The sequence below is a fragment of the Lissotriton vulgaris genome, chromosome 12, assembly GCF_964263255.1.
Source record: "Lissotriton vulgaris chromosome 12, aLisVul1.2, whole genome shotgun sequence".
NCBI classification, from domain to species: Eukaryota; Metazoa; Chordata; class Amphibia; order Caudata; family Salamandridae; genus Lissotriton; species Lissotriton vulgaris.
The window spans coordinates 60,318,844-60,344,821 of NC_141700.1; the positions used below are offsets into that span (position 1 = coordinate 60,318,844).

The following is a 25,978-nucleotide window of genomic DNA, read 5'->3' on the forward strand; positions in this document are numbered from 1 at the left end:
TTCCCCCGATCGGGGAAATCCTGGGGGAGGGATGTGTCAGGGGGTTCCTACCTGCCACGACTCTGCTGCTGATGTTTGTCCCTCTTCGTTTCCGCCTCGGCACACACAGGATGTTCATGCACCTTCCACGGCCGCCTGGGCTTACCCGGGGGCGGGGCCTTCATCGGTGACGTCGTACCCTGATGTCCAATCATCTTCCACGACGGCGCTGATAACGCGAGGTTTCGAAAAGGAGGGCGCGAACGCCGGAGCAGGACAGGAAGCATCGGACGTCTTCGCCGCTGGACGGAAGGAACCCGGAACCGTATTGCTCGAGGAGACTGCAGCAGGAGACGGGGAGAGACCGACAGCAGGAGAGCCAGGAGGCCAACGGAACCACGCTTCGCCCAGCCACACTTCACCTGGAGAAGTGTGGCACCGCAAGGTACGAGCTCGTATACGGGGACTCTTTCAGTCGGAGGGAGGAAACGGTTAAGGGGCGGGTGAGAGTGACTAAGGGACGGGAGTACATAAGGTGCCGCCTTGGTAGAGAAACACGACAAAAGGTGATGGTCCCTGGTGTCCCCCTCACGCCCCTACCCTACCCTTTTTCACGTATCGGATAAACAACGCAGTCCAGTAATGTGGCGTTTTCTTTCTTTCTTTTCCTTTCCGCGCCACGCCCCCTGGGAGTAAGAAGATCCTCCTACAGATGTACCATCCGGGAACCCTGGCCTGACGGAGGAAACTACTTTATATCCGACCTACAGTTCTCTTGTCGTATGAACTTTAATAAATCCCTCAGTACCACTATACATTCCTCTGTGGTTTTGCCTCATTGCTTGCTAACCCAGCAGTCGCAACCCTTACAAGGGGCAAAAGAAATAACATCATGGACAACGGGAGGGAGGATGAGGGGGTATTTTGAAGGCACAGACAAGAGGAGAGAGGGTGGGGGGGGGGTGGCCGGAGAGACGACACGGATAACAGGAGGGTGGGCGGGCGGGGTAGGCACGGACAACGGGTGGGGGAAGGGAGGAAGGTAGGCAGGTAGAGCGAATTCAAAAGTGGCTTTGTAAGTTCAAACACTGGGTTACTCACTCTTGAAGATGGCTCAGAGCGCTTTCAAGATGATCAATCACACGGAAAGAAATAAACGAAACCGAAACCTAAGAGGCGCGCGACGTGAGCTGTCTCGGTAGAAGCTCACGCGCGCGACGCACCACGCCCCCTCCTGCGGCTCCGTGACGTGTCCAGTAGAGTGCACGTAAACCTTGGCTGAAAAAATGCCGGCCGCGCCCAGGAGTGCGCCCTGTGGGTTGCAAGCGTCCGGTGGGGACACTACAGATTCCCCGCTGTTCTTTCTGTTAGGTGGAGGAGGATTTAGGCCCGTGATCCCGCAAGATGGACGTCGAGCTCAGGAACTCAACACCGAGGAATGCGCCGGAGGTCAGGCTCTCACAGGAAGGTAAGAAGCAGTGGTGCAAGCGAGTCTGTTGTGCCCGGGGAAGCGTGTGGCTAGGGGGAGCACTGAATTGTGGTTGATGGTTGAAGAGCGATCGGTGTGACAGGGGAGAGCAGACAGTGGGGACTGGGTCTCTGTGTATGCGCATGCGCTGGAGCTTTCCAGGAGACAGCCACAGCGAGCACGTTCGTGCGTGCGTGGCCTGCGCCGATCGCCTTTTTGGAGATGCGCACGGCCAGGTGCTGTCTCCTGGGAAGCAGACCCAGCAACAATAGATCTCTGGCGAGACAGCGCTTACGCGCTGTTCAACGCCACGAGACCTAAAAATACTTGCATGTAATTAGAGTCCCCCAGCCGGGGAATACTCATAAAAGTAATAAGCAACCCTCCCATCTCCCACAATGAATGAAGGGGACACATGTATGTTTCATACCCAAGATCCTCTTTTAACCGTAAAACTGACCTGACATCTTTAAGGCATGATGGGACACTGGAGGATAGTGATTTCCCAAAGTCACGGTGAATGTTTTACACCCTGTATCTCTGACAGACTATCTGCTAACAGTGCCCTACTATTCCTTTCCAAGAAAAAAAGTGTGCAGAAGATGTTCTTTCACTTTTTCTTATAACATTTGCTACATTTTAAAACATGGAATTATATTAATTTTGACCAATGTTAGCCTTTTATTAGCCTGAAAAGACATATCTGGTAGAGACCTCTAGCCACAGATTTCTTACTTTAGAATAATCTCCTTGCCTAAGACTGGATCCCAAAGTTCTTTGTGAGCAGTGCCCCTGTGTGCCGGTAAAAGGAGTCATTTGGCTCTGCAGGGCATCGTCTGCGTCGTTTGCAGCAGTAGTTACTAGCGCGGTTCCTATATAGGCACCACCCCAGCGCGCTGACATCAGTTTTTTTCTTTTCCTCGCCAGTCAGTGCAGATCCGGAGAAGAGCTACCCCTAGTCTTTTTTGAAAGACTCTTTTTTTTGACCTTTCATCAACAACTTTTTTGAGAATTTGGCTCGTGGTGTGGCAGGGATATCCATAAGGAAGGCTGGTTTCAAGCCCTGTAGCGCCTGTCACTGACTAATGTCGATGACGGACACATACCTCATCGGTCTTTTGCCTCTAGTGCAACCACAACACCAAGACCAGCACCTATTGTTGCGCCATGCACCCGAAGGCCTTAAAGGAGCGATCCCTCAAACTTCTAGCTCCTTGATGTGCAAAGCCTCAAGGTCTTGATCCCGGTCAAGAGGAAGGTTGCGTGATTGTTCGCAAAGCCACTCCAGGTGATCGTCGTCACAGTTGAAGTCGTTCAGGCTTTCAGGTAAGTCCCACAAATGGAAGAAGAACAAGAATTTGAAGAGTACTTCACCTTCACCCGTTAAAGTCATATGACGAGATGAGGGAGCGTCTGCTTTCAAGGCCTGGCTCCATGGTTGAGCCTGCGACTGGGCTGTCGCCGCACCTCCCCAAGTTTCCTGGAGCCGGAGTGAGCCCCGTCCAACTTTGTGAATTTCATGAGGCCATGCACCTCACATTTGGGTGATCCATCCCTGCTGGTTGCTGGCACGCCATTGGATCCCTATTGGTCTTCTGCGGCGGGTTGGCCCCTGCACTAGTCGGGCCCCTTAGATCCATGAATGGATTGGTGTAGGTCAAGCCACCTAGACCTTCCCCGGAGCTGGCACCACTGCTTTCGTCCCTAACGCCACTGGTGTTGCAGTCCCCATACTCATCCCCCAACTCCAACATGGAGCCAGATGGGCATATCTGACTCCGGCGTCCACTGGGGGCAGACCACCCAGGCCAGAGCCTATGCCGTATTTCTTTGGGCTAGGACCTGGAGATGAATCTAAGGGATAAATACCAGCCCCTAGATATCACCAAGGACACTTGCTATGCCAGTGGACTGGACATCACCCTAGATATTGGCTTGGTTTCTCCTCCTGCCATAGCTACGGAGGATTGAGCCTCATTTACTAGGGTGGTGAGAAGGGTGGGTGAGGCCCTAGACCTTCAGCTGCCCACAGCATCACTCCTGGGCTGGGCTGGCCATCTGGGAGAGGTGTAGGTCCGAGGACTCTGGTCCCCGGCGTAGTCAGGGCTCAACGTCATACTGCTGGAGCTTCAGCCGATTTGTTTGGCATTGCAAGTCTTTCTTCCTTGATCAAGGGACAGCAGGTGCAGGTGTTCATGGACAACACCACCGCCATGTGGCACTGCAACAAACAGGGCAGGGCAAGGTCATGGACTCTTTGTCAAGAGGCTCTACATCTATGGACATGGCTGGAATTCCAGGGCATCACCCTGATGTCTCAACACCTGGTGGGCTCTTCAAACACCACGGTGGACAAACTCATGCAAAGATGCGAAGCGGATCATGACTGGTGTCTCCATCCAGAGGTGGTGCAAAGTCTCTTAAAACAGTGGGGAGAGCCTTGGTTACATCTGTTCCCCTCCTCTGAGAACACGCAATGTCAGCAGTTGTGTGCACTGGAGTTACCAAGGTGACTTTCACTTGGAGACGCCTTCCATCTTGAGTGGAGCTATAGTCTCCTGTACACCTTTGTGCCTGGAGCACTCCTCCCTGAGTGCTCAAGAAGATCAGGACCAACCGGGCCCAAGTTATTCTTGTGGCTGCTGATTGGGCACAGAGAGTCTGGTGTCCTGAGCTTGAACACCGGTCCCCCGATCAGGCTGCCTCTTTGAGAGATCGTCTGTTGTTGCAACAGGGGAGTGTCGTACACCCGAACCAGCGCACCCTCCACCTTCATGCATGGAGATTGTGCGGCAACAGTTGACAGCTTTCGAGTTTCCACCCAAAGTCTGTGATGTTATTCTGGCAGCCAGGCATTTCTTCGACAAATCGGCCTATGCCCTTTGGCTAGTGAGCATCAAAAATGCCTTTACAGCAGCCAGAAGGCGCACCCTCCCTACACCACCTTCTCTCTGGAAAAGTTGGTACCCTGGACATGTGCCTCCTTCCTTCCGACGGTTGTGACTTCTTTCCATGTAGCCAGGAAAATGGAGCGCCCTGTAGTCCCTAGAACAAGGGTAATTGAGCCATAACAAACTAGTGTTATACCAGGATTATACTTCAACAAAATATTTTTTTTTTATAGTCATGGATTTTACATTGACCCAAGGAATGGACCCAATTTGTACACTCAACCAAACTTTCCAAGCAAAAGACACATTTTTTACCCAAAAATTATTTTCAACAATAGTGCAGATGTTAGTCTTTTATTTTAATTAATTCTTGCAAGGAACTGATCATCTTGATGTATACAAACAAACAGGCTCTCCAAGTGGCTGCACAGTGAAATAGTGAAAATCAGTGAGCCATTTCAAATTAAGTGAAAACAATACACACCGGAATTCATATTTACAATATGTACACATCACACATGCCCCTGGAAAAAAGATATTAGAAACACAATGTTGAGAATTTTAGAGTTTGGGTATCCAGCAATGAATGAAATGAGTGGACTCAAGTAGAGTCAACGTTTTGGCCCATTAGCAGGACAAATCCTCTGGGGTCTTCATCAGGACATAAATATGGTAGTCACCTAAACCGATAAATCAGGGACAAGTTCCAATGAAAAATAAGACTACTCACATTTCTTTCTGGTCCAAAAAACACACAAGAGGATGTCACTGCGTACTCTCACAAGCGCATGTGACCCAAATCATGTCTCTTCCACGCTCCTTCAAAACTGGCCTCACTACACCACCACCTATCCAGGAAAGCTGGTACTCCTGCCACATACCTCCTTCCTTCCGAAGGTTGTGACTCCTTTCAATGTAGGCCAGAACATCACCCTGCCTATCTTCTTTGCTCTGCCTCCCCCTCCAAAAAGGAGGAGAGACTTCACCGTCTGGACCCAAAAAAACATTGTTGTTCTGCCTTGATTGCACAAAAGAGTTCCAGAGAACGTTATGGCTGTGCAGAAACAGACCATCTAATAATGGATAGTTCTTTGCATCATGATCTGCTAACCATTGACCAATAAGCAACCCCCTGAGGACTTGCATGCTCATTTCACCAGAGCCAAGACTGTGATCACTGTATTAGTCAACAGGGTCCCTGTCTTGGATATCTGTCAGGCAGCAATGTGGGCATCTTTGAACAAGTTTACCAAGCGCTACTGCCAGACAGTCAGGTCTGTTGCGACGGGCACTTGACCGTTTCGGACTGCAGGCCTTTCTGGTTTAAATTAGCTTTGCAGACCCACTTTTGGAGAAACATTGCTTGAGTATCTATTCTTAGGTAAGAGATCTGCTGCTCTAAGCCTCTATCAGATGAACAAGTTACTTACCTTCGGGAACGCCTTATCTGTAGAGACTCTATGTAGTTACGGATTTATTACAGGCCCTCTCATCCTGGCCGCTCAGCGAGTTTATTGCAGTATAAGGGACACCTTTGTAAGTGCTTTTGGTTTTAACGCCAGTTGTCAGTTCTCATGTTGGCTCTGTGCTCCTCATGTGGAAAGTCACAAAAGTAACTGATGTCAGTGTGCCAGGGTGTTGCATATATAGGTACCACTCGCATAATTTCCGTCACGGACACCGCCGACCCTGATGCAAAGCTGAACGATGCTACATACTGGCGTGCAGGGGTAGTGCTCGAAAACTTCTGGATCCAGTCTGATGCCTGCAAAATATTGGAAGGTAATGAATCTTCTGCTAGATAGTCTTTCCCAGATAAGGCGTTACCGAAAGTAAGTAACTTGTTCATCAGCAAACCAAATGCAAAACCATAGCTCACACCTCCAGTAGGAGTTTCGATATCCAATTGTAGTCCAAGTGCTACTCTAAATAATTCCACAAGTAATCAAACTACAAGGTTATTCTAGACTACAAACAAAATGTATGAAGCATTTGTAACAAAGATAAGTATTGTGGGGTCAACAAAGCTTTCTGTTCATGACAGAATGGGGTTGGCTGGGATTGGATTCCTGGAAGGGAAACACATTACTGTCAATCTCTGCAGGGTAAGGTTATCGCTACTGCCAGACAGCAGATCCCCATGCCTCGTCATCTTGCTTGCGTGTTAGGTGGCATTGACACACGTGATCCTGGAGGTATTTATGATTCCATACCACGCATTTCTATGAGCCCAGCTGCTAACATTTGGAATTGGATACAGTAAGTTACAGGAAGCCAGCACAGCTCAGTGAGAAGAGGGAACAAGAGCACTCCCTTGACACGCCACAAGCGATGCAAGTTCTAGGGTTTCACTTTCGCATTCCATAAGAGGCATTTGATGATGGTAACCTGGTGCTTCCTTCCAAACAAAAGACTGTCACCAGTGACATTCTAATTCACCCTAACCAGTTGCAAACCAATGGCATCTCCTGTATTTCTAAATGTTAACTAACATGATCCCCTCCATCAATGCAGTAAATAGTGTAAATAATGTAATAAAATACAGAGATAACTATTTTCATTGGCTCTTGGGTGAGACTATCACTGCTTATCCAGTGCTTTGAAATGATGGCCTAAATTGTGCTGCAGCAAGTGACATGACTGACATGCCTTGATGTACAATACGTAATATATAGGTTTACCCAATATGCCAAATTGGACCTGGGTTAGTAAGTGTAAGGAACAATGGACTTACTAGCTAATATTTTTTTTACTACGTGAAGAGATGCCAGACTGTCTTAAAAGTGTATGTAAGTACAAAGTATTTATTGGCATTTAACCCCTACTTACATATAATATTGTTCCAGTGTGATTGGTTACCGAAGTGCCACTTATGATGTTTAAAACATACATTTATTGTTCCATATCATAAAATAATTTTGGAACACCTTGAATAATAGTGAGTTTTTCAGTTCAGTGTTTGTGTTGTCACACCCCAAAAAAACACAATCATATTTGTTTAGGTAAATTGTAGAAAAATGCAAATGCTATGAAATCGGAAATATATGAGTCCAACACGGAACATCCAAACTGTATCAATTATCTTTATCCTGGTCAATTTGAAAGTGTTGATGTTTCAACCCAAACTGAACAATCAAAGGATCATCTTCATGATGGAAAGAAATGAGAACAGTTGGAGCAGCAATGTTTGATAGCCCTGCGCCTACATTTGGAAAGTAAAGTTTGCAGAGTTTAGGAAAATTTAACAAAAAGATATACTTCGCCCAGAGCGAGGAATACATATAGGGTTGTGGGTAAGCAGGTGGGGAAGAGTATGATGCAAAATTCAGATGAGCAACAATAGGTGTAGAGCTCTGTCTAAGAATTCTGCGCCCATTATGTTAAATAATGCAGATGTGCTACATTCTGTGCCCAACTTTGACCAAGATGGGAAAAGTCCACCCTGTTCTCTTTCACTCGCAATGTGCCACTTGAAGGCAATTCTTGAATCTATATAACCAGCGGCAGCCCCTCCATTAGGGTAGAGGAGTGACCAGGGGATGACACTGCTGGTAAGAAGTGGTAGTGTAGTCCCATCACTGCGCATGAGTGCTTGGCTGGCCGTCTCAGGCCAGCCAAAGCCTCATGCGCAGTGAAGCTCACTTTGTGTTGCTGGGCTGGACAGAGCAGGCACAGGCTTCCACTGTGCCTGGAAGCGCAAATTGCCAGCACTTAGGCCAATCCTGACTCCCAGACTGCACTCCATGATTGGCTGCAGTGCAGTCTGGGAGACTGAGTCCAGAAGAAAGAAATGCGCGCTGCGGCGGCATTCAGGTACGTTTTTTTTTACTTTTTGTTTTTTTGTCCTTTAACCCCCCCCTCCCCTCACCCCTCCCTCCCCTCCCTCCTCCCCTCACCCCCCCCCTCCTGTTGCCACCTCCCTCCTCCGGCCTGCCCCGCCACTTTGGCAGGGGACAGGCCACTACTGATGATAACAATAATGACTACAGATACAGACATCTGTAAGAATCATGCCCATAACCCAGTGTGTGCTCTTTTTGTTGACTCTCTGGATTTGTTACTTACCCCTCATTATGCACTCTGAGGTATGGATGGTCACTCTAAAGATGGTTGAGCACTTTTCTTACTCTAGCATGTGGCTTGAGACATGAATGTTGACCTTTCAGACTACTTTATATGTCATTTACTGCACAATGTTCTCTGGGTCATGGATGTTTACCCTATAAATTGCTCTGTCTTTCATTTACTTCTTGTTCTTTGCTTAACCTAAGGACTGAGGACTTGTCCAGCACGGTGCAACCTACAGTCTAGATCATCACAAGATAGATTGGCATGCTGGTCACTTCCTCTGGAATGTGGTCTGGCGCATGGGTGGCTACCATTTACATTGCCATGCCTGCCATGTGATGTTAGATGTGATCGGTATGATCACTGCATGGATATCCATTTCTGTCACTCACTGCATGATGATCTCTGGGCTCAGGATGTTTAACCTATATATTGCCATATCGTTCACGTACTCCAAGACAGAGTTTGGTGCGTACCGTAAGAATGGATATGCCTGTTACTGTCGGATGCATTATGAGGTCTGGCTGTTGAATTTCTACACTGCCATGTCTGTCACTTGAAGGATGAAACTCTACATCCGACCTAAGAATATTGTTGGTCAATTACTGTAGGATGCAGTTTGGGTGCTCAACATAGGAATAATAAGCTAATCACTTACTGCAGTATGCATTCTGGAATCTGGACGTGCTCCATGGGGATTGTCTGTTCCAGTTCTTCGAGACTGTGCACATACTGGATCTTATTCATAAACTTCACACTGCAAAAGACACAGAATGACAGAACATCAAGACCTTAATGAACACGAGACCTTTCAAACAACTTGCATAGTTTCTTTCACTTGCAGAACAATATGCACAGCATTAAATGATGGCGACAATATGTTGTGCTGATGGAGGTGTGTCGCATATATATCCACTTGTATATTGGTTCAGCAACCAAGACAAATAATAGAGTCTTTGATGGGTTACCCCAGCTTCTGTGCATCAAGGTAGTGGTGACATTGGTTGTAGTGTTTTTAAAAGAATCATTTAAAATTATCAGAATTGTTCTCCATAAAAAAGTAATCAATCCTAGAATTGGAGATACTCAGTGTGTATACAGGTGGCACTTTGAAACCTGATACCAGCAAGCCCCAATTGGTCCAATGGAGGGGCATTTCATGCCAGGTTGCAGTAAGCCTTAAGGGACCTACATGTTACTCTGTGCATTGCAGCAGCCACATTAACCCTCCATGCTATTTTACGAGTTAAATGTATGAATAGACTGCACACATATCTCTCCTGAAAACGCATTTAACCACCAGAGTCATCTCACCACTATCACAGCTCTGGAACTGGCAGGGTATACAAAGATCTCTAAGCTGGTGCCTTAACCCCATAAAATATTTTTAAAATGCAGCCCCCCTGTGACCGGTTAGGTAAGCTAGATCAATTTCACACTTGCCCTTGCTGAAAAGTTCTTTGGGGCAGAGTTAAAAAAAAATACAGGTGTAGATTGATTGCAGATTCTACTCCTCATATCTCCATCATGACCCTTTCTGCTGCCACTGCTTGAATCCAAATGCTGTCACCCCAGAGATTCCCCCTTTTCAGCACTGCTTACAATGATTTCATACATTTGGCTGCCATCCTCTACAAATACCATAGACTGAAGAGATTGCCTTGTACATCACAACATGTTACCAAAGGTTAACAGGCTCATGAGTGGAACCCCAAGCTTATCCCACTAATTGAAAAGTTAATTCCCCTATTCCAGATATTTGCAGCACCATCATTTGGAGGTTGGTTCATACATTTACCAATAATTACTGCATTGATTCGCACTCTTGAATAGCCACCATAGTGGGGCAACATTCCTGCTTTACCTACATCCATAAAGGGCTTTCTGTTTCTGGCCTTTAAGTGGATATGGGTTATGTATGCTTCACTCATTTGTTTATGTAAACAAGCGAGGGTCACATCATGATGGAAAAGTTACTGACTTTAAAATTTAGCTCAGTGTCATAGGTATTTTTCCAGTATGTATAAACATCCCAACTTCTTGCTTCGAGGCAAGGATTATAGGTTGTACAGAGATCTTCATATCACAGTCCTCAAACAGACATTAAAAAACAAACTGCCTCACAGGAATTGCTGTGCATGATAGGACAGGTACAACTTCAGCTTCAGGAACGCTTAAAGGTTCAATTTTTCTCTGACCGCATACCATTTCAAGAAATCCCATTTCCTGTCTTATTTTTTCTGTCACGTTTTTGGGAAATTCATGTTTTCAATGAGCCATATATGATTTTAACTAATTAGTTATAATAATATATATACTTGAAAAGACCAGTAATGTTGCATCTTACTGGATTGTTTTAAGTTCTAAACTGCTTTGAGACTAAAAATGAATACATTTTAGAGATGTTCAGAATGCCAAACATAAGGGTCTCTTTGATTATTCTAAGGGTAAAATAATGCTTTGTTTGAAGCAAAAGGCTCTAGCCAATCGTGGAGTTCTTATGAGACTGTGCAGATTGGCTCCAGACGGAGGGTTGGTGGCCTTGCAAGGAATAATAAACCTAGGTAAGAGGTATGTACGTGCAGTTGCTGTGACAAACCGTTGATATATATTCCTCTCAAATTAGTAAATAGGAGACAGATGTCCCTATAGCACCCCTCCTATTTGTGATTCGGAAAGGATCTTAAAACCCACTATATGAACCAGAAATACTTTTTTGACTTTTAAAAGAACTTTTGCACAATGAAGAAAGCTCTTTTGCGGGTTGCAAGACCTTTAAATTTGCAGATCGCACGGTTTGCAATGGCAAAGGGGGTTGTATATCCGACCCTGTTTTCTTTTTTTTTAAATAAATCCTCGAAAGTAATTCCATGTATGTGATTCATTGTTTTTTACTCCATGTATTCTTTTGCAGCCATACATTTGAATCTGCTTTGAACTTGACATGCATTTCTCCAAAGCAAAGCAAAAGTAAACAGAGGTGTCCTTAAGGGAGGGGTGCACTCCACCGACCTTATGAAGGGCCTGGAGATCGCCAGCACGGTCCGAATGAACCAAGATGGGTGCACGATGATCAGCGACTTGAGGTTTTTCCTCAACCTGCAGAAACATTGGATGGAAACAGGTGTGACTTCCCAGCTTAAATACAGACAAATCATGTATAACATTTAAAAAAGACCAAGTTTATTATCGGACAGGCGTGGTTTATTTTTGAGAACTGAAGAAGAAAAAATTCTGTTCGGTTTTGTTATCATATGTAGAGCACAGTAACATTATAGATAGCTACTATTAACAGCCCAAGCACATTAAAATACTATGTGGAATGTTCCTTTTCTGAACAAATGTAATGTATTAATGGCTCTGGTCAAGAGAAGGGTGCGGGATGCATGGGTGCTCTGCAAGTATAGATAGAGCTTTGCGGTGCCAGAATGCACTTTTCAGTGAAGGAGCCGCTTGGAGAGAGTGGGGAAATATCACGTAGTCAGTAGCAGCTGGTGTGTCGATAGAGGGGAGGAGAGAGAGAAATGAAATGAAATGAAAAAAGAAAAACACTTACCTGCCACATCATGCTCCTCTCCACTGCAGGCACAGGCTCCCAGAGTCCACTGCGGCCAATCCTGATGCTGCTTTCATGCTGCTGAAAGCAGCATCAGGATTGGCCTGAGCACCAATGATTTGCGCTCCCAGTTACTCTGTGATCCTGTGCCTGCTCTCTCCAACCCGGCAACGCAGCTCGGGCTGGAGAGAGCTCCAGTGCGCATGACGGTTTGGCTGGCCTGAGACGGCCGGGCAGACCATCATGCACACTGAATAGCAGTACAACCACTCCTCCACCAGCCTATCATCCCCTGGCCCCGCCCTCAAGCCTTGGCTCAGAGAAAAAAAATAAAACGATAATAAACCAGGGTTTATTTTTCATATTTTTTACTGCTGGCAGATGGGGCGAGGCTTCTCCGCCATAGCGGAGGAGCCGACGCAGCACGTAGCCCTTGTAGGAAAGCAATGCCTCAGTTTACTGATCAAATTTGTAGGTCTATTAAAGCCTGGAAGCAAAGTAAAGAGCTAAGAGACAATATTATTTTCCATTACCTACTCTGCAGATACATGTTACAGCGAGAATAGTACACCAGCACCAAATGAATTGCAGCATGTGATACCGACAAACACTGGTTGTCAGCTCACTGTTGTCCTATTTACTGCATCAATGCTGGCCTGTGGTTCATCAGAGCAGTGGATAGGAATACTGGTGCCTGGTATGGGGTGGTTTGGGAAGGCTGTGTAGTGCAGTCGCTGTTGAAGATCTGTAGGGGGAGATCACAGTACCCCGTGACTCCCCCACCCCAACGCAAGTTTTGAGAAGAACGCTTATACCTTGTATGTCAGGAAAGTTGTTTGAAATAACCATCTTGCTACCCATAGAATCCTTCTCGTCAATATTTTACCGCATCTACAGTATGTTGGGGATTCATTTTTAAACAAAGTATTTCCTGCGGGCTCTAAATTCACGCTCCAAACGGTCGTTGTTCAGAAAGTTGTCGTTTTTACTGTTAGAACAATCTAAGCTGTCACATACATCAGACCATGAAGGGAAAGACATGCCTTGCAGACTTGGTATGCATCGCCCTCTGCTGGATTTCTAAAATACTGCTGGAGGTACTATCGGTCACACACCTGAGGAGAATGAGGACTTGTATTTATTGTAAGGCTCATGGCAACCTAAGGCATGATATTTGCAAGGAGGAGGAAGCTTTGGAAGGGTGTTTGGGAGTTCATAGTAGTCAGAAACGTTTGGGGTGAGTCAGAGAGGAAGGATGGGACAAAGGCTGAAGGGAATAGATTTTTTTTCAACAGAATAAGTTGGCCCTTGACTCCTGCACTCAGGCCAAAACACCTTCAGGAAGAGAGGCCTGTACACCATTACTCACCGCCTGTCAATCATCTGGTAGCATTTCTTCAGCCAGCCCAGCCCAGGCATCCTCCTGCGAGGCGTAGCGCCATTGAGGTACACTATCATGTAATCTTCAGCCACCAGAAGTTCCAGGCTGCTGATCACATACCTGATGGAAAAGGAGAGCACACGCCTTTCACATTGAAATTCAAGAAAATCCAATGTAGGAGAACCTAGGATTGTGGATCTGTGTCATCTGAACTACTTTCTCCCCTCCTGAAATTCCCTCCCACCCCGACTATGCTCCTTAAATTCAGATCGTACATTTCAGCAACCTAATAATTTCAAAGTATTTCAACAGAATATTATACCCCAGGAAAATAATAGCCACTTCTGTATAATAAAGTAAATGTGTATTTTTTTAATATGTGTACAGATATCTTCCAATAGCTCTAAGAGAAATCTTTTGACCACAGTTTCAGCCACAAGTTAGTGTGTTGATACAACTATGGCCACGGTGTAAAGTCCAGATATTAGACTGGGAATCACTGTTAAAGTATGAAACATTTTGTATTTACTGGTTTGACACAGAGTGGTGTACGCCGGCCAGGTAGTTCACTTCGTTAATGCTTGCCTAGGGCGACCACCTTACTCCAGATCTCTACAGACACTGTCTACAGTGCTGCACACTCAAACTATAAATCACTGTATTCAGGTGCGTTAGTTGAATTAGTTCAATGGAAACGAACCAAGACTACAACATCCAAAATACATTAAGTTGTAAAACAAAAGTTTAGGGTTGGAAACTTTATCCACAAGGACCTGAAGGATGCTCGTTGGCTCACCGTTTTCAGCTATTGCTATATCCACATCACGATACACTTACGAAGTCTGATTCCGGCAAAGGCTGTGGTTCTTTATGAGGCATGCAATTTGAGCAGCATTAATGTTGATTACCTTAATACCTCTTATTTATAACCCTCTAAACGCCAGGTATGAAGGGCTACATTAAAGGGCACTTAATTCTGGGCACCGATGAGACTTTAGTGGGGAAAAAATCTTCCAATTTCTAAATCTGTTGAATAAATGGGGTTTTTCAACTCCAGGAAGGCTGTGTCACATATAGAAATCAAATTATTGGACATGCTGCAACACTGAGCAGCCAGATAATTTTCTAAGTCTAAAATATGACCAGCTTTGGGCAATACAGTGTTTACCATGTGGTTCCTCTACACCATGCTCATTTTTGTGTTTCTTACCGCATCAGAAATGTGCAGTTCACTTCTAAAATGTTTCTTTTTATTTAACATACTTTTTGTTAGAATAGGTCGGTGCCTGGCGAATAGACTAGAGAAATCCCATTCTTGATGAAACCAAGCCTAGAATACCCCACCTCCACAAAAATATGCAGTTTATTTTTGTGGGTCTCATAATCCTCTGCTAATAGAGGGCCAAAAGATGATCATTGTCAGCTAAGTCAGAGTACACAGAGTGCACCAGGATCTTTTATTTTGGTTTCCTACTGGGTCTACTGATGTACCTTGGTTTGCACACTGCCATTATTGTGTCCACCCACACACCGTTTCCAGTCCTTTTACTGTTTTTCCCCCACCCTCCTTTGTCAGAACTATTCAGTGCTTCTCTACATTACTCCCAGACTTGAACCATCTCTCCTAATTAAAGCCTTGGTCTGCCACTAAAAGAAACCTCTCACTTGTAATTTATTATTTTTCCAGATAGATGTTCCCTGGCCCCTCCTCCCATTTTCTACCCTGGGATCAATTTAGATTACTAACAATCTCCTCATGGATTTACACCATGCACCATATTTGGTGCTGCTCTCTGGACTCTTTGCATCTGTGGTTGTGGCCTTTAGAATGGAACAGAAAACTCAGATGAGGACATCCGAATGATGGACGGACTAGTAAGTAGGACCTTTGCTTTACTTTTGATCAGTGCCCACACTCCTTGTTTGACACCTGTCTTGCTTACATTGTCTAATTGTAATCCAATAGTATAATCATTGAAATCCACCTTTAGCTGTGTGTTTTCAGAACTCCCTTCCCTTCCTTCAAACTCTCCAAAAAACTCTGCGTCCCAAATGCACGCACTGAATAACTTGTCTTGGTTCGCTCACTTACAGGAAAAGGTTCTCCATGATGTAGTGATAGTCCGCACAGTTGCTGTCCGGAAGGCAGCAGGCAGCAAAGACAATGATGGCATTCAGACCCTCACCATAGTACCCTGGAGAGTGGAGGAGGGATGGAGCAAAAGAAAGAAAGGAGCAGAGGAGAGGGGAGACAATGAGTATAGGAAAAACAGTGGAGGTAAGAGAACATGAGAAAGAAGAAAGGCAGAATAGTAATCACCATGAACATGTCATAGGGACCGGAAGAACACTTTAAAGCTTTCTGAAAAAGAAGACTTCTGTATCACTCTCAGGAATAATCAGAGAAGGAAAGGTGTCAAGTAGGGATATGCATATATCTAAGACTTTGGATTTCTGAACCAGGGATACAATTCATGAAATGTGCACAATTTCCATAAGCATATGTGTCTGTGAAAATTCTGCAAAATCATCGTGAACATTTTAACCTTACACTGTAAAAAATGTTTTTTTGTATATGTCTCTGACTCTATAGGTTTTTTAATTGATTGTATAACATATTGTTTTTAATTTATTTGATGTCATTGCAATATAATTACTATTTTGAATAAATGCAGAAACGAAATTTTTAAACATTTCTCCTGTTGTCCTTAACCTGATTAAACAGTGAATATTATGTGTGATACATATGTGTTCTAAGTTGCTTTATAACTTGATTATACTGTTGGCCTATATCTAGTCGAATGCCTTTGCATAGTTTTTGAGGTTTTTTGATTTATTGTGTGATTGGTATTGCTAAAAACAAGACTATGGGTACTACCAGAACAACTACAACCACTTCAGTGGTTACCTAGTGGGACTCTCTTTGTTCCTACAGAAATTATTGTACAGACTAAATGTTACTGTGGGAGACATTCATCACAAACCACACTTATTTTTCCTAAATGCGTTAGAGGTTTTGGTAAAAACAATTTTTTTATCTTTTCTCTGCAGAAGTATGTGAAAATGACTCTTTCCAGAAACAAATGGAATCTTAGATGTCATAAATAAATTGCAGTTTCACTTTGAGTTCAACAGATGGTTGAGAGCAAGCACTGTTCTTTCTCCAGTACTGGATCTTTTGTAAATTCACATGCTTGAATCATTCCCCGTCATCGAAGTGGGAGTCCCACAGTACAATAGTATAGTATACTACACATAGCCTGTAATGGCAATGAAACATTCACTTTAATAGCTTATCCTCGTCATTTAAAAGGAACCAAACTTCAACCAATCAGGCAACAGCACCTTCTAGAACACTTCCCACAGATGCTTATTCCAACTGATTTTTTACCGCACGTCATGTAAAGGGAGCCTCCCTGAGCTCTGCTCAGTTCTTCAACGACATTAGTCATCTGAACTTATTTTTGTCATAAAAAGGGCAACTTTAACTGACAACTATCAGATACTGATTATTAACATGTTAGAGCCATTAATGAAAGGACTTTTCTAACCCTGTGAAACCTGTGGGAAAAGAGACTTCATTCTGAAGACCCACACATGGAGTGTATCTACTTCCTGCACCCTGCCCACAAGGTGAAGGACTGTAAAATCTGCTACACTTTTTCCTCTAAAACTCTTCATGAAAGGGAAGGGAGGCTTCTCTTATGGCTGCAGAAATTGAAATCCAGAACGTCTGTTCTTTCTGAGCAGGAGGATAGTGAGGATTCAACTTACACTCAAGAAAGGTCACAGAAAAGAGAAAGGTTGTGTGACCAAAAATCATCAGAGGCCTCTAGGAAGGCCTTAAAGACTCATCATGAGTCTACAGGAGACAGTCATCACAGGGAGAAAAAAGAAAAAAATCTCCTCAGAAACTGCGAGGCCAAAGTCTACCACTCCGACCTTCAACTTGGCAGTACGCTTAGGAAAATCCTCCTCAGAACCGTCGATGACAAAGGCTAAACTTGCTTTATAAATGTTATGAACGACATCATCCCTGTCAAATACCAGCGATGACAATGGAAGCATATGCATGGCAACACCGTCACCAATAATTATATCGATGACTAAGTCGATCCCGTCGGCAAAAGCATCATCGACGATGACCTGGTTGTTTGACCAGTAGCAACAGCACCCCCTTCCTCCCCACCCCTCAGCACCTTGAAACCCTTGCTGGTATGTAGTGCGCTTTACAAATTATATGATTGATTGATTGATTGATTGACGATCCCATCAATGAAAGGACAATCAACGAAAACATTGTCATCAACATTAAATCCAGCAAAGAATCTTCTGCCGTTGGTGAACACAACCACGGTGTTGACGACAACTTCATTGAACGTTCGGTCATCAAGGGATATACAATGTCAAGAATGTTTACTTCCAATGCATACATCGCCAAATAAGGTCTCTCCTCTCCCGCCAAGTCACCTTCTTGATGAGGATGATTCAGACAATGATGGAGAGGCATTATTCTGCAAACATGTCGATGGTGCCTTACAAGCAATTAAGGTGGATACAGACACTGCAAGATCCTTGGACACCTTGCAAATGAGGAAGACGCCGAGGAGAAAGAGGCTTGTTTTCATATAGAGGGGGTTACCAGAAGTGCCAACAGGATCAGCCCTTTCAGCAGCAATATCAGCCTTCCTATCAACAGCCATTTAGACCACCACCACCAGTAGCAGATTACATAAAGCAGCCACCTAGAAGAAAACAAACCTTGCAAGCAAGAGACACAGGCAGAAAGCAGTGGCACTATAGAAGTGGCAGTTATACCCTTTGGAAACCACCAGCAAGGGAGCAAATATGTCCAACTTCTCCCATCAATGGCAGCAAATAACATCAGACAGATGGGTGCTAGACCTGATCACCTACGGTCATACTTTAGAATTAATATAAATGCCACCAAACACTCTGCCAAAAGGAATGCACCCACCTTACTCCAGTTACTCCAAAAATAAGTTCTCACCATGCTAAACAAAGGAGAAATAGAAAAATGTACCCCACTCCCAAAAAAGAATGGGTTTCCACTCTGTTTTTGTGCTAATAAAAAAGAAATCAGGGGAATGGCGACCCATTTCGGTTCTCCAAAAGCTAAACAAATACCTGAGTAAACAATCATTTTGCCTGGTAACCCATCACGTTATCTTACATCTCCTCAACCATGGAGATTACTTGACAACCGTAGATCTACAGGATGCTTATTTTCATATTCCCATTCATCTGAAAAATTCAGGGTAGCCGGCACTCAATATCGATTCAAAGTCCTCCCTTTTGAGCTCCGTTTAGCCCCCCACACTGTTACAAAATATCGGGCTCCAATGGCAACCTTGATAATGCAGAAGGGTTTCCAGGAATTCCCATACCGTGACGACTACCTTGTAAAAGCACCTACTGCCCATCAAGCGTCGACTGCTACAACGACTTGTGGGAAAAACAAACAAGTACCAACCACACTTTTTTTTCACTCCTATTGCTGAAGGAAAATAACAAACCAATATTATTCTTAGGTCTGTTGGGCATTTCTTACCCTTTTAATGACTATTTTTACTTTTCAAGCAAAGATTTTTATGTGTAAAAAGAATACAAGACATTTAAAACATTTACACAAAAATACAAAACATTCGTCACATATATATACACAAAATATATACAAACTGTACAAAATATTTCTTTGTTCCAATTAATGCACTCAGATGCTTGTCTAAATTTGACAATGTAACGCTCGGTATAGATGACAATATATTCAAATAATATAAACCATAGTACAATTCATTGGTCTATAAATGTAAATGTAAATGTATTTGAGCTTATATAGCGCACAGCTACCCGCAGTGGGTTTCCCAGCGCTTGCTTAGGGAACCCGTCCTGGTATTCCCCTGTGAGATAACCCCGGCAGGGTATCCACAAGGTGAAAGCCAGGCATCCCGCCGCGAGGGGCCGTTGTGGAGATTAAGCAAGCTATTGCCCTGAGTCGCAGAGTGTGAACCCGTGAGTCGAGAAGGCACCGGAGCGAGAGTTATCGAGTCCATGGAATTTTTAGCCCAAGACCCGCCGAGGCGGGGAATTGAACCCTGGTCCAGGGCCGATCTCAGCTTCCAGGTCTGCCGCCTCTAACCCCTGAGCCACACTTCTCCACGTCTATAGGTCAATTGATGTCATATTTTCTGTGCCTACGCGTTTCGAACCAGCTGACTTCAATTCCTAGGTTCTCCTCAGGGCTCTGTCTTTTAGTAAGTATCTGCAAATATGTACTGAGATGACAAATTTATATTAAGTTCTAAATCAATGTTTTTTTCTCTTCAATACTTCAAACTAATCGCTATTTCTACCTGTTCGTCCAGCAGCTGCCGGTCTACAGGTTTGACGTTTTCTTCTTTTCTTTTTAATCAATCTTGATCCTGCACCTTGGTGAAGAATAGACTTTTCACTATTTTATTTGAACACTTTTCTATGTCCAGCCATGTTTAGCCTTACTATCCCAGACATATCTTTTTATTCCCCATAGTTCTAGTCCACCTGGGTTGTAATTATTTCTCTTATGGGTATTCTTCCTTTCTGTAGGAGACCTGTGAATTATAGGGGTGTTTTAGTTTAAATCAGGCCCCTGATATTGGTGGCTTTTAAATTACTGTCATTCGAATGTAAGCATTATCTGGGCATACCTGTTGCAATGTGTCACTCTCGTGGTGGCAGCGCGTTCCGTATTTATATATTAGCGTGGTGTGCCATTGTTCAACCTGTTCTCACGATCTGTGAATTTAGAGATATTTCTGTAAGGTCGGTTCGATTTAAGCTAGCTGTCACATTGTTTAGCTGGCTTTCACGCGAGGGAAGGCATACCTTTAGTCTTTAAGCGGGGGCTCCTGTCCGTTATTGTTCACCCTCGCACTCGTTGGGACTCACGGGTACACTCGTGTCGTTCACCTGTATAGATGAACGCTAGAGTCAATCTCAATTTTGGTCTTTTTAATTTTGAATTGACATTTGCCTGGATTGTTCTATCTGGCCCTTACCTTGGTACGGCTTGATCCGGCAACTGCAATAGCAATCTGTGGACGCCGCCGCCACCTTTGTTTGGGTTATTATAGTCGATCGCAAACATTGCGTGTCGGCCATTTTGGAAGAGGTTAACTTCTTATTGCGATCTTTTTACCATTAAACATGCATAAGTTCCTTGCAGGCCAGCGATTTTTGTTCTGTGGCATAGTGCGGTCCAGTAAGCATTCTGTTGTAGCTTTTAATCACTTTTCATAATGTACCACCGTATTGTGCATGGGGGGTTTGTTTCTCATTCTTTTTTCATGGAATCAGTCTCACATTATATACATCGTGGCTTTGTCTCTGTTATTAATCAATTGATTGTGCTTGGAAGCCCGGAACATTACATATTAGAATGATAAGGTTCATTCCTGTGCCAGATAGAACAATCCAGGCAAATGTCAATTCAAAATTAAAAAGACCAAAATTGAGACTGACTCTAGCGTTCATCTATACAGGTGAACGACACGAGTGTACCCGCAAGTCCCAACGAGTGCGAGGGTGAACAATAACGGACAGGAGCCCCCGCTTAAAGACTAAAGGTATGCCTTCCCTCGCGTGAAAGCCAGCTAAACAATGTGACAGCTAGCTTAAATCAAACCGACCTTACAGAAATATCTCTAAATTCACAGATCGTGAGAACAGGTTGAACAATGGCACACCACGCTAATATATAAATACGGAACGCGCTGCCACCACGAGAGTGACACATTGCAACAGGTATGCCCAGATAATGCATACATTCGAATGACAGTAATTTAAAAGCCACCAATATCAGGGGCCTGATTTACACTAAAACACCCCTATAATTCACAGGTCTCCTACAGAAAGGAAGAATACCCATAAGAGAAATAATTACAACCCAGGTGGACTAGAACTATGGGGAATAAAAAGGTATGTCTGGGATAGTAAGGCTAAACATGGCTGGACATAGAAAAGTGTTCAAATAAAATAGTGATAAGTCTATTCTTCACCAAGGTGCAGGATCAAGATTGATTAAAAAGAAAAGAAGAAAACGTCAAACCTGTAGACCGGCAGCTGCTGGACGAACAGGTAGAAATAGCGATTAGTTTGAAGTATTGAAGAGAAAAAATCATTGATTTAGAACTTAATATAAATTTGTCATCTCTGTACATATTTGCAGATACTTACTAAAAGACAGAGCCCTGAGGAGAACCTAGGAATTGAAGTCAGCTGGTTCGAAACGCGTAGGCACAGAAAATATGACATCAATTGACCTATAGACCAATGAATTGTACTATGGTTTATATTATTTGAATATATTGTCATCTATACCGAGCGTTACTTTGTCAAATTTAGACAAGCATCTGAGTGCATTATTTGGAACAAAGAAATATTTTGTACAGTTTGTATATATTTTGTGTATATATATATGTGACGAATGTTTTGTATTTTTGTGTAAATGTTTTAAATGTCTTGTATTCTTTTTACACATAAAAATCATTGCTTGAAAAGTAAAAATAGTAATTAAAAGGGTAAGAAACGCCCAACAGACCTAAGAATAATATTGGTTTGTTATTTTCCTTCAGCAATAGGAGTGAAAAAAAGTGTGGTTGGTACTTGTTTGTTTTTCCCAGATATATATGGTCCAACCAACCACAAGTCCCAGGGCCTGACTCCATTTTTTGTATCAACAACGACTTGTGTAGCATTATTCAAAATGGGGTGATCAACTGGCACGGTGCAAATTCAGGACAGTGAGTGTAAAAATTCAGGACAAAGGGTCAAAATTCAGGACAAAAATTCAGGACAGAAGGTCAGAATTCAGGACAAAGATTCGGGACAAAAGGTACGTTTTACAGACATATCAGGGGAGGTCGTGCTATTACATAAGTAAATAGACAAACCAACACAAGTACTAGTAAAATAGGTTTATATTAGGTTGAGACAGCCTTGCACTGCATCGGTTGTGTATCCAAGTGAAACTTAAACACCTGCGTTTGCATATTCCTCCCCTCAAAATATGAAAAGGAAATCAAAGCTGAAGGCTTCTCAGATCTTAAATGCCCCCTCTCCCCCATTGAAAAAAAACACCAGATCCTATCAATCATCCCAGGGGATGTGATGTGTAAAAGCTAAGGGGGCTCAGGGCCCAGGGTAAACATGAAAATCATAACAACACAAATGTAGAAACTTTGCACTATTGGGGCACAAGAAATCAATAATAAAGGGCAATTGTATTTGTACCATTATAACTGATTGTGTGACAGTTTACGAGGCTAACAGTGGATGCACCTGGGTAACATGCGCCAAAATGAGACCTCCACCTCCCCAGAGCTTGGTCCCTGGTGAGGTGACAGGAGCCTATAAAGAAAACCAGTTTGCCATGCCCTGGGCTCTGGCAGGAGGAGGCCCAGCAAATGTTGTCACTGTGCAGAGAGCCCATTATCATTCTGTACATACAGAATGATAATGGGCCGATAGCAGTCAGGTCAGGGAGGGGCTGCTGCAGGCCACTGATCACCGCAGGAGCGCGAGCTGGCCCATGCAGAGAGAGTTGCAGAACTCTCAGGCTGCTTGCAGGGGGCAGCCCACTCCAATGCATGAAATTACAGGCAAAAGGCATCCAGAAAGAATTCCTCGCGGACAGCGGATATGAGGACCAAATAATGAGCAGTCTGTGAAAGGTCACCCTAATTCAAAACCTTGGGTCTGAATCATCAGAAGTCATTGATTCATCCATCAACGAGGATAAGGTTCCTAGGAGCAGTTTTAGCCCAAGCACAATTGAGCTATAGTGCATTCTTTTTTTAACTCCAGAAATGTCCAACCCTCTGGTCGGGTAAAGAGGAGTGCTCGAGAGTAAGACTTTATAGATTATATAGTCCATCTTACAGATCAGTCTAATTTTGTTGGGAAACTATTGGAGCGTTATTAGAATGGGAGTGATGTATAAAAACGCCACATATAGAACTGCCTTTATTGGTATGCAGTGTTTAGGAAGGAATTCTCATATGTATTTGTTGCAATTAAAAATGTTTGAGCTTTTCTATATCAACAGTACTTGAAAGATCTAGATTGTACGGGTCTCTTCATTTATGAGAATCATTCCATGAAAACTGGCAGTGCCTCACCTCCATGCGTCACCACCTTCATGTATGGTTTAATCATCTGCAGGTCGATGCGGTGTTCCTGTTCTCCAATGATCACTGTCCGCCAAAGGCGTCCATTGGTGGCACTGCTCTCTCCTGTCGCCCCATCTCCAAAAAGGTCAGCACTGTCCCCAGGCATGTTTTTGGCGGTGGCCACAGGTGTGTCATCTGCAGTGACAAAACGTGACAGCCGGGGTTGAGCCTGAAAGAACATACAGCCTAGGACTGGTTGAATCTCCTTCAACCACACGTTTCCACTCTTTCAGTCTCCTAGCGCCAGGAGGACCTCTCGGGTGATAGAACGCTTTACATATACACATAACATAACAAAGTGGTGCAATCTGGCATATGTTAAGTAAAACATTGTTAATGTTCTTCCATACAATCAATCGACCAACAAGTAACTGCATTTAACACCTTATTGTACTCTAAATAACACCATATGTGATTGGTGGTTAATATCTGTCATCTAGAGCCAACACAGTGATTTCTATCATTATTTACCACCACTGTCCTACAGTATGGACTGTCTTGTGCTAGATCAAGCATTTGATTTGTTTTCCCTGTTTGTTAGAAGGTCTCAGGACCTCTGAAATCCCAGATGAAACATGAAAGGATAGCATGGCACAGTTGAAGTGTAGGAGTCTCATGCTCTACCTGTGTCTAACACGAAGAGTGAGTGGTCTGCCAGCTTTGCGTCTGGCAGGAGCAGCCTACTCAGAAGGACCAAGAAGCAGGGCAAGCAAGCTGATACAAGGTCTCCTATGCTGGACCTGGTTGTGACATTGTTGTTAAGAGCTGGGAATGCCATCCATCCAATGCATTATAAACAAGAAACTGAATGAAAATCCACATAATATCTATGCGCTCCCTATTTCAGGCCCTGCAAACATAGTTATAAGTGCTGCCAAAGCGAAGACCAAATTTGCCCTGTTCTTGTCCTCAGGAAAGGAGAACCAGACATTACAATCCCATTGCATTAAAATATATTTTGGAAGGTGTCTATGGCCCTTCTTTGCCAACATATGTGCTGCCATTGCTTATCACAAACACTACTGGTGACTTTCAATAAATCACCTCAGAGAGGACTGGTCCTGTAGGATTCAGTACCAAGCTGGTAATATTAGGTCTAAGGGTGTCTCTTTCTGGCACTGATAAAAGGATTATAGCAGTCATTGTCCTTACTTGAAATCTGGGTTAGGTTGCTTGGCCCACACCAGAGTTATAAATTCAAATTCGGGAATTTAAGTAAGGTTTCAAGAATCGTTGCTCTAAAATCAGATATCTGAACGAAAGTCAAATCTGTAACCCGTTTGTTTATGACTAAAAAACATAATTGTCAATAAAAGTCCACCGGTTTGCCGACCGAAGTCATCGTCCACACTAATGTCTGTTTGATGCGCTTTAGTTCAGAGTTCTAGAATTCAGAATCAGTAAATATTTGTGCTTCCACAGTTGAATTGCAGGCTATTGATTCACATTTACAGAATGTTTTAAAATATACCATTTATGGGTGATGCACATGTGTGTCTTTGTAAGCTACTGTTATTATCTCAAGACATAATTTAATTTACTCAGAGGTAGTTACTTATAGTTTGATCAAACAAGCAAGAGTGCCCTGAAGTTTCCAAAAGCAGTCATGCCTACTAGTACAGAAAACATCTGAAACAAGCACATATATTTACTGATTCAGAATTCTAGAACTCTGAAAGTGGCTAACGTGAGAAATTATCAATTTACCAATATATCCTGTTCCCAAAAAAAAACAAGAAATGTAATTCCTCAAATAAAAAAATTCGACAAACTAATGAAGAAGATGTTATTCATTATTCAAGAACAAATTACTGCCATTATAAGAGAGCTGAATTGCATATGTGCTCATGACCCCTCCTCATGCCAATTGAAACTTTAAAAAAATATTACAAGTAATTACTTGTATTTATGTGGGTAAAACACCAGTTGTACAAGTGCTCCATTTTAAATTGATTATAGAACAACTTGATAGTTAGTTTCCATGCCCATGCCACTAGTTCTTCATGGGCCAGAAGAATATTACATTGACCGCTTCTACATCTGGAAGAAGGGAAGTTCCACGTCAGTAATCTGAAGACAAATTGAATGTGGCTCACCCTTTACAGTGCTAGTGAACCAGGAGATGTTATCTAGTCTCTCTACAAATTGTGACATTTAAAGGATTCTTTCTAGACACTTTACGTGGAGAAGTGTGGCTCAGGGGTTAGAGGCGGCAGACCAGGAAGCTGAGATCGGCCCTGGACCAGGGTTCAATTCCCCGCCTCGGCGGGTCTTGGGCTCAAAAAATTCCACGGACTCGATCATTCTCGCTCCGGTGCCTTCTCAACTCACGGGTTCACACTCTGCGACTCTGGGCAATAGCTTGCTTAATCTCCACAATGGCCCCTCGTGGCGGGATGCCTGGCT

At 43.7% G+C, this 25,978-nt stretch overlaps 1 protein-coding gene across 3 annotated transcripts in view; it reads right to left on the bottom strand.

Moving 5' to 3' along the window:
• The window catches only part of ATCAY (ATCAY kinesin light chain interacting caytaxin), a 142,701-nt gene that overhangs the window by 39,564 nt on the left and 77,159 nt on the right, over positions 1-25,978 (bottom strand). For all 3 annotated transcript variants that reach the window (XM_086947099.1, XM_086947098.1, XM_086947100.1), the window contains 5 exons: positions 23,522-23,707; positions 15,436-15,538; positions 13,332-13,463; positions 11,419-11,505; positions 9,065-9,163 (listed from right to left, as the gene is read on the bottom strand). In XM_086947099.1, the coding sequence (XP_086803225.1) occupies positions 9,065-9,163; positions 11,419-11,505; positions 13,332-13,463; positions 15,436-15,538; positions 23,522-23,707 (607 nt within the window). The remainder of the gene's footprint in view (positions 1-9,064; positions 9,164-11,418; positions 11,506-13,331; positions 13,464-15,435; positions 15,539-23,521; positions 23,708-25,978) is intronic.